The sequence below is a fragment of the Salvelinus sp. IW2-2015 genome, linkage group LG35 (genome assembly GCF_002910315.2).
Source record: "Salvelinus sp. IW2-2015 linkage group LG35, ASM291031v2, whole genome shotgun sequence".
Lineage (NCBI taxonomy): Eukaryota > Metazoa > Chordata > Actinopteri > Salmoniformes > Salmonidae > Salvelinus > Salvelinus sp. IW2-2015.
In genome coordinates this window covers 14,906,764-14,916,486 of record NC_036874.1, presented here as the reverse complement: position 1 = coordinate 14,916,486, position 9,723 = coordinate 14,906,764, and the positions used below count along the sequence as shown (strand labels likewise).

The following is a 9,723-nucleotide window of genomic DNA, read 5'->3' as shown; positions in this document are numbered from 1 at the left end:
CTATGTTCACAAAACCCCCCCAAACACGTTTCTTAGTGTTTGCATGTGCTACAGTGCTGGGGCCAGGACAAGTAGTGGCATTGTGGAAACAAACGTGGTGATGGTGCAACAGCGGGTCAAGCTAGACTAAATGCGCCCCCTGGCATCACTCTGTGAAATGTGATGCCCAGTCAGGTTAATTCCACCAATTTATATTAGAGACCGGAGGTGATTAGCAAGCAGGCTAGCTATAGCCTGTTAGCRATTAGCCTATTAGCAAATACATTCTTATCCAGAGCGACTTACATTAGTGAGTGCATACATTTTCATACTGTTCCCCCRTGGGAATCGAACTCACAACCCTGGCGTGCCATGCTCTACCAACTGAGCTACACACAAATAGCATTAGTCATCCACTCAACATTACATCAGAAATTACAACAACAMAMAMAAAAAMAYWKTGGCCAAATTCTATAAACCTACTGCAAAACAATTCTAGCTYAATGGATTTTGTCTTGTGAGCTGTAAGCKCTGTAACTAACCCCCTGCACCAGGTCTATTGGATTTACCCCCAGCACTGAAAGCCTGTGGTCAGGATAAATCTGGACTGAACCATTTTGTTTTCCCGAGGGGTCGGATGACATCAACTGAGTGCAGAGGTAATTGCTCAATAATCACATGAAGATAGCCTTTATTACACAACCATGGACATCTAATGCTGTGTTCCTACCCCTGAAAAGGGTCATAAACTACTTCAGATGCTCTATGGTAGATAGAAACACATACTAATGGACATTGGTGGAAAAAGTACCCAATTGTBATACTTGAGTAAAAGTAAAGATACTTAATAGAAAATGACACAAAGTAAAAGTGAAAGTCACCCAGTAAAATACTACTTGAGTAAAAGTCTAAAAGTATTTGGTTTTAAATATACTAAGGTATCGAAAGTAAATGTAATTGCAAAAATATACTTAGTAAAAGTAAAACTTTAAATCATTTCAAATTCCTTATATTAAGCAAACCAGATGGCACAGTTTTCTTGTTTTGTTTTATTTACTGGTAGCCAGGGGCACAGTCCCACACTCAGACATCTTTACAAACTAAGTATTCGTGTTAAGTAAGTCCGCCAGATCAGAGGCAGTAGGGATGACCAGGGATGTTCACTTGATAAGTGCGTGAATTTGACAATTGTCCTGTCCTGCTAACCATTCAAAATCTAACGATTACTTTAGGGTGTCAGGGAAAATGTATGGAGTAAAAAGCACATTCTTTTCTTTAGGAATGTAGTGAAGTAAAAAAGAAACGTTTTCAAAAATACAAATTGTAAAGTAAAGTACAGATACCCCCAAAAACTACTTAAGTAGTACTTTCAATTATTTTTACTTAAGTACTTTACACCACTGCTAATGGGCAGCCATTTTCACACCATGTCCTTTATTACTGGTAACACCACATTATAGGGCGACTTACCTTTATTAGGTATGGGGCTAGGACTTGAGCCAGGCATGGGCAACGTCGGTGTAGCAGGTGACTTCGGGATGACGTCCAGTTTTGTGTGGGTCCCCACTTTCTTTTCTTTGTCCTTTTTYGTGTAGGTTTCCATTATCTGGGCTGGGCCTGTTTTATGGGGGCTTGTCAACCCCTCAGTGTCTTCCTTTGTGGGGTTTGGGTCCTGAGCCGGGTAGGGAGCTGGTCGGAGAAAGAGAGAAAAAGAAGCCAGGTGAGAAAATGGCAGAGTGAGAAGCCTTAACACTAGAGGTCGAACCGATTATGATTTTTCAACACCGATACCGATTATTGGAGGACCAAAAAAAGCCGATACCGATTAATTAGCCGATAAAAAAAAAAAATGTATTTATTTATTTGTAATAATGACAATTAACAACAATACCGAATGAACACTTTTATTTTAATATAATACATCAATAAAATCAATTTAGCCTCAAATAAATAATGAAACATGTTCAATTTGGTTTAAATGATGCAAAAACAAAGTGTTGGAGAAGAAAGTAAAAGTGCTATATGTGCCATTGTAAAAAAGCTAATGTTTAAGTTCCTTGCTCAGACATGAGAAAGCATATGAAAGCTGGTGGTTCCTTTTAACACGAGTCTTCAAATAATTCCCAGGTAAGAAGTTTTAGTTTGTAGTTATTATAGGACTATTTCTCTCTATACCATTTTGTATTTTCATATACACTTTGACTATTGGATGTTCCTTATAGGCACTTTTAGTATGTGCCACGTGTGTAACAGTATAGCTTCCGTCCCTCTCCTGCCCCTACCTCGGGCTCGAACGCAAGGATCACCATCGACAATAACAGCCACCCTCGAAGCATCGTTACCCAATCGCGCCACAAAAGCCGCGGCCCTTGCAGAGCAAAGGGGAACAACTAAATTCAAGGTCTCAGATGCGAGTGACGGTCACCGATTTTGAACCGCTATTAGCGCGCACCCCGCTAACTAGCTAGCCATTTCACATCGGTTACACCAGCTAATCTGGAGATTGATAGGTCTTGAAGTCATAAACAACTCAATGCTTGAAGCACAGGGGAAGAGCTGCTGGCAAACGCAACGAAAGTGCTGTTTGAAATGAATGCGCTTAGAGCCTGCTGCCTATACCACCAACTCAGGTCAGACTGCTCTATCAAATATCAAAATCATAGACTTAATTATAACATAATAACACACAGAAATACGAGCCTTAGGTCATTAATATGGTCAAATCCGGAAACTGTATTCGAAAACAAAACATTTATTATTTCAGTGAAATACGGAAACCATTCCGTATTTTATCTAACAGGTGGGCATCCCATAAATCTAAAATATTCATGTTAGCATTGCACAACCATGTCACTCTAACTGTTATGTCATAATTACGTAAATTCTGTGCACATAGTTAGATATCAACGACCAGGCGGAAGGTTGCATATCCCTGACTCTGCGTGCAATGTAACGCAAGAGAGTGACACAATTTCCCCTAGTTAAATATGGTGCTATGATATTTCATAATATTAACTAAAGTATGCCGGTTTAAAAAATAATATAACTTCTGTGGTATTGATTATTAGAGAAGGAGTTGAAGTTTTATGGTGATAGTGTAATTCAACGTGCAACGATTGGTGGCTTTTTTCGAAATGCGCTTTTGTTTATCATCCCCCGTTGGGAAGGTTGGCTGTCTTTGTTAGGAAGAAATAGATCTCAAGTTCGAACGAGCCAGGGGCCAAACCCTTGCTGCATATACCTGACTCTGTTGACAGAACGCAGAGAAGTGACACAATATTTCCTAGTTAAAAGTAATATCATAGATATAGGTAATATTAACTAAATATGAGGTTTACAAAATATATACTTGTGTATTGTTTTAAGAAAGGAGTTGATTGTTTATGGTTAGGTACACATTGGTGCAACGACAGTGCTTTTTTTCCGGCAACATGGCGTCTTGTTTAAATCACCCCGTTTTGGCAAAGGAGGCTATGATTCAATGATAAATTATACAGGCACCCGCAGTCGATTATATGCCAACACACGGCAAGCTAGATGATAATAGTAATATCATCAACCACCATAGTGCAGTTAACTAGTGATTATGTTAAGATTCGTGAATTGGTTTTTTATAAAGAATACGGTTTAATATAGCTAGCACCTTACCTTGGCCTCTTGCTGCACTCGGCATAAACAGGTAGTCAGCATACGCAGATACTCCTCCGTGGAGTGCAATGTAATCGGCCATAATCAGTGGTCCAAAAATGCGCTTACCGATTGTTATTTGAAACTTGAAATCCGGCCCCTAATTATGCGGCCATCCGATTAATCCGGTCGACCTTAGTTAACACCACACTAAAGAAGATGGAATTCAACCTTCCTCATTCCAAAACACAGCACTTGTCGGAGTGGCTCTGAGTGACGATTTGTAAATTACACTCTACTTTAAGTCTCTAGAAGGTTAACAAGGGGCAAACAGGTCAGGAATCAAGTCTCGATAGGAAACCCCTTTCCATGGAGCGAACTTTATTATACAGCAACAATGCTTATGATCATAAAATGCATAGGAATCCCATAACATGCGAAGATCGTAACGCAAAATACTGTATCACTGACATACATACTGTACCAGAGTCATAGTATGAGATCAAATGCATTGTGGTCTAATGACTGAGCTCACTCACTAACTCTCACCTCAAAAATACGTATAAACAATAAACAACCAAGATGATAAAGACATCAAATGGAATAACGATATTAAGTATTCACCTGGCAACCTTAAGAGTCTAATGACTCAAGATATGCTTAGTCCACTAAGCACACCTCTAATAGCTACAAGATCTCTGGCATCTCTGGTCTGCTCCTCTAACCTTTCCGCGCTCGCCTCTCCCAGGACGACCGGCTGAATATAACGACCATCCAGGGTCGAGTGATTCCTCTCCCTGGCAGAACAAGTAATTGCCTCTCTGCCTCTGATGATTCTAAGCGGGGAGGAAGCGACATTGTTGATTTAGAGAGGGGAGGGGGGACGGAAACATTACAAATGCAGAGTTATCATCTTTTGAAAAAAGTCATCCTTAATTTAGCCAAACAGAAAATTTATATAAAGGTGTAATCTGTAGTTTTCATACTAAAAAGTATTTGTCTGACTCTTTTTGAGTGAACAACTGATTAGGTTGGCACAAAGTTGTGTTATTTGTGATGTGTACAAGCTTAAATTGGGCCTAGATATGGTGTGTGCATTTCCATCTGTGACCACAATGGAATTAAGGTTGCGCCTGCAAAAAATTTCAGCATACGAAACAGTATGGACCAGGGTGTTGGTTGCGAAGAGCTCTAACGGCCTGGGTCGTGTCTCAGTGGCAGTGTGACTCACCACTTGCAGCTTGAGCCTGGAAAGCTCCCTGCCCTCAAACATAAACTTTGCCCAGCCTTTGGAGGCCTCGCAAAGTCCTAGGGGGAAATATGTGGCTCCTTTGTCCACTCAGCACTGTCGCCCTACATTCCCTATGCAACACTCAGCATTGAGCCGAGTTTCTTCCACATAGTCTCTCWGGGTAAACACTGGGGCAACGTGCTTTAAATTATTCATTCAGGGCTAAAAACAACGACGGTGGAGCAGGTATGTCACAAAGGACCACAGACAGGAGTACTCTCTTCTGTGCAACACAGTGGCAAGTATGATAATGCCACACAGCGCAGCAATGCTGGAAGAAGCAAATAGTGTATGACTTTGGGAAGTCATTATGATGTACTTAGTATCGAACCTAGTTGCATGYAGCCTATACAGTATAGCTATATTGTTTTGAATTGTACTCTGATACTGAAGAGTAGGTGGGTATAGAAATTGAATGACTAGAATGGTCATGCCCATCTAGCCATTCTATTTCTATGGGAACAGGTYTSCTCCATATTGACATTGTCGTTCTCAGTCACCTGCCATCTGYCGTAYAGTCTACCTCAATCAATCAATCAAATGTATTTATAAAGCCCTTCTTACATCAGCTGATGTCACAAAGTGCCGTACAGAAACCCAGCCTAAAACCCCAAACAGCAAGCAATGCAGGTGTGTAGAAAAACTCCCTAGAAAGGCCAGAGAGATACACACCTGGCACAGAGAGACACACACAGCTGACCAGACCTCCTCCATCACATACACTATGTATTTTTGTGGGATGCTGGCAGGCACCTGGCAGAGCGAAACCTGTGTGAATTACACATGTTATGGTCTGCTTGAGGCAGTGATGAAAATAAGACTGGCATTCAGGCAACCTGCTGCTTACCTCAGCAAAGAAGAGAGAGTCAACAGGGAGGACCAATGCATTATTACCACAAMAAAAKAAGGACCCACTCCATGAAGCACAGCGTATATCAATATAAACACCATTTGACATTTAAACTTTAAATTTGAATTGATTCACATCATCCGAACGTGCTACATATATTTATGTTACTTCAAGCAATAACGTACTGAGGTTTTACGAGAAGCATTCCAGTCCCTCCTAGCTACTCCTCTAGTCATAACTGAGCTCTCCTGCATCCCTCTGTTGACATCAGACCTCCTGGAAAAGACCAGCCAGAGCTCTACTCATAGAAAAGACCAGCCAGAGCTCAGCTCATAGAAAAGACCAGCCAGAGCTCAACTCCTGGAAAAGACCAGCCAGAGCTTCAGCTCATGGAACAAGGACCAGTCAGAGCTCAACTCCTGGAAAAAGACCAAGCCAGAGCTCAACTACCTGGAAAAGACCAGCCAGAGCTCAACTCCTGAAAAGACCAGCCAGAGCTCAGCTCATAGAAAGGACCAGCAGAGCTCAACTCCTGGAAAAGACCAGCCAGAGCTCAATCCTGGAAAAGACCAGCCAGAGCTCAACTCTGGAAAAGACCAGCCAGAGCTCAACTCATGAAAAGACCAGCCAGAGCTCAACTCCTGGAAAAGACAAGCCAGAGCTCAACTCCTGGAAAAGACCAGCCAGAGCTCACCCTGGAAAAGACCAGCCAGAGTCATACTTGGAAAAAGACCAGCCAGAGCTCAACTCCTGGAAAAGACCAGCCAGAGCTCAATCCTGGAAAAGACCAGCCAAAGCTCAACTCATAGAAAACGACGCAGCCAGAAGTCAGCTCATGGAAAAGACCAGCAGAGCCTCAGTCATGGAAAAGACCAGCCAGAGCTCAGCTCATGGAAAGACCAGCCAGAGCTCAGCTCATAGAAAAGACCAGCCAGAGCTCAGCTCATGGAAAAGACCAGTCAGAGCTCAGCTCATAGAAAAGACCAGCCAGAGCTCAGCTCATAGAAAAGACCAGCCAGAGCTCAGCTCATAGAAAAGACAGCCAGAGCTCAGCTCATAGAAAAGACCAGCCAGAAGCTTCAGCTCATAGAAAAGAACCAGCCAGAGCTCAACTCATAGAAAAGACCAGCCAGAGCTTCAGCTCATGGAAAAGACCAGCCAGAGCTCAGCTCATGGAAAAGACCAGCCAGAGCTCAGCTCATGGAAAAGACAGCCAAGCTCAAACGATTTATGAGGGAGCTCAGCTGAGATGAGACAGATACACAGCGGTCTCCTTCTCAAAGCCTGCCACTGTTAAATAAGTACTGGGCCAGCGAGGTGGATGAGCTCAGTGATGCACTCAGAGAGAGAGGAGCCATTGTTGGCGTCTCTGTATGGCACCGGGCCTGCTGCCAAACACACTGCAATGACAGGGAGAAGAGTCAGAGGGGAAGATATATAGAGAGGGGGAAACAGAAAGAGGGCACAGAGAGAGGGCAGAGATAGGGGGGGAGAAAGAGGTAGAGGGAGAGGGAGAAGGAGGAGAGGGAGAGGGCGAGAGGAGATATAAAAAAGGGGGGATACATGGAGAAAGGGAGAGAGAAACAGAAAGAGGGACAGAGAGAGAGAGAGAGAGCGTGCAGAGGATGACAACTAGAATCCCTCATCATAAGGGGATTTAGTAGGTGGCCAACTTAGATTCACATGGGTTTGTGGTGTGCAGCCAAACAAATAAGTGAAAATAAGTTTGACCAAAACACAAAGCCTAGCCTACACAGAATACAAACAGAACTGCATGTCCTGACGGAACACAGAGTGAAGGAATCACACAGCTTCCCCATCCGAGAGCAAAAGTAGATGGCAGAGCACATATATAGTTGGGGGTTTGAGACTATTTTGGCTAAAGCCGAATGGGTGAAGTCACTCTCCAGTCTCAACCACCCCAAATTACCACCACCGGGCTTCCTTTTCCTTCCCCCTCTTTCCTCCCTCTTATGCTCTGACAATGTGGGAGGTTGTGATGTCATCCACATGGGACAGTGAGAAATCTGGAACTATGTAATGATCAAGCTAACCTCTCTTTCCACCCTGGCTCCGTCACAGACTTCAGACAAAGACAGATCACTTCTCAATGGATCAAACTGACTCACGAGGAAGAGACAATATCCCAATGCCCCAAAACCAAACTCCTGATGTGCCCTTTTGAGTAGATGAGAAAGTGTTTTAAATCCACTTTAACAATAGCTATGATTGCTTTGAATTTGATATTTCGATATAAAAAGCAATCAACCTATTCAAAAGTCCCTGCCTCTTTCAGTGATCTAATAGCCAGGTTAGAAAATTGCAGTCGTATTGAGCAAAGTTATTCAACTAACATTGTGARCCCCAACCAACACATCACACAACCGCAACACTGGTAGGTGAAAAAAATACACTCAACCTTTCCCCCCCCTCTTTCTTACTATTTTACCCTACTTCACATACACTCACGTGTTACATTCCCTGGGCTAGATATGGCAAGGTAGAATCCAAAGGTCACAGCCAGTGCAGTCTTTGACAGACAGGAACTGTGTTGCTCTCATATAYCCCTGAGGGAGCATATCATAGCAGACTCATTAACACCTGAGGACTATTGTCATCAAGAGCACAATGGGTAGCAGTGCTGAGTGCGACCGCTCTGATAATCGGCATGATATATACAGTGTAGTGTCTATGATGCAAACGTGCAAGAAAGCCCGGTCTGCAGCCACAGTGTGTAGGCTGAATACAAATGGAACCTTACACTACTAAGCGTACGAGTCGGAGGAAATGAGAAGAGGTGTTGTTTTGTGTTGTGCTGCAGGCCAGGGGAGGTTTGGCTGATCAATATCCCATGGTGTTTTGGTGCAGTSGAGAGAAACGAGGGACATTATGGACGTGATATTCTGGCTGCCCGCATCCCTGCGCTTCCCGACAACAAAGAAAGGATGGCTGATACAAAGACCAAGAGAATAGACACTCTGTTGGTCTCACTGAATAATATTCTATGTGGTATTGGCATTTAGTAATCCGTGTCCAGAGTAGGAGTGCTGATCTAGGATCAGTTTGGACTTTAATATCATCATGAATAAGATGACATGGACAAACAGGACCTGATCCTAGATCAGCACTCCTACTCTGCGATGCTTATTGAATACAGGCCCTGAGCAACAAGCCTGGTAACCCCATGCCAGTTACCCTGACAGCAAACAGAATTGGGGCACAGCACAGCAACGAAATGTTAACACGCTACCTGCAATTGAACTTGCTGTGCTTAACAAAATGCAAATCCGATGTTTGCACAGATGTACTCAATGAATTCCGACATTACTTGATTTACTGTCGAGTAACCATTCAAATGCTTCCTTCTGGCGTCGGACAGCGACCCAAGTCATCTGAGCGTAAACACATCTAAAACAACTTCTAAAAAAGGGAATGCAATAAGCATGTTATGAGGTAAGACACTGCTGTCCAACCGGTGTGTTTTCAAGTGCGAATTGTCTTCGAAATAACTGTTTCACAATCCTTCAGKCACGTTATTACTCACGGAATAAACTGAAACTCTGTTGAGTGAGCGATAGGCACSTTCTTTGTTTGGTCTCTCTACATTTTGAAGAGACCAAACACAGTACCTTGAAAGCACTCCCTTTTCGCCATTACCTTCACAGTACTGTAATGTCTCCCCTGAATCTTTCTACCCTGGGAGAACCTACAATCAAAACCCATGAGAGAGGCGGTCACCATTTACATTATTCATAATACTTGTTGCATAAATCAATCCATAGCCACCACTCTGACACTTTTCCACAGCCACCTCTCTACTCAACACGGAAAATCCCTTTGGCACAGTATATCATTGAGGGAGACTCGATAAAACGAGAGAACAAGGCAATGCATTTACAGTGCAATTCAATGCTCGATAACAGCGTTTTACACAGGTGCGCGCGCACACACACACACACGCGCACACACACACACC

The 9,723-nt window shown here is 43.1% G+C and overlaps 1 protein-coding gene across 1 annotated transcript in view; it reads right to left on the bottom strand.

Annotated features, from left to right (window-relative positions):
* Nucleotides 1–9,723, bottom strand: part of map7d1a (MAP7 domain containing 1a) — a 73,769-nt gene that overhangs the window by 43,922 nt on the left and 20,124 nt on the right. Inside the window, exon 2 of the mRNA XM_024134893.2 lies at nucleotides 1,450–1,668. Coding sequence (XP_023990661.2) covers nucleotides 1,450–1,668 — 219 coding nt within the window. The remainder of the gene's footprint in view (nucleotides 1–1,449; nucleotides 1,669–9,723) is intronic.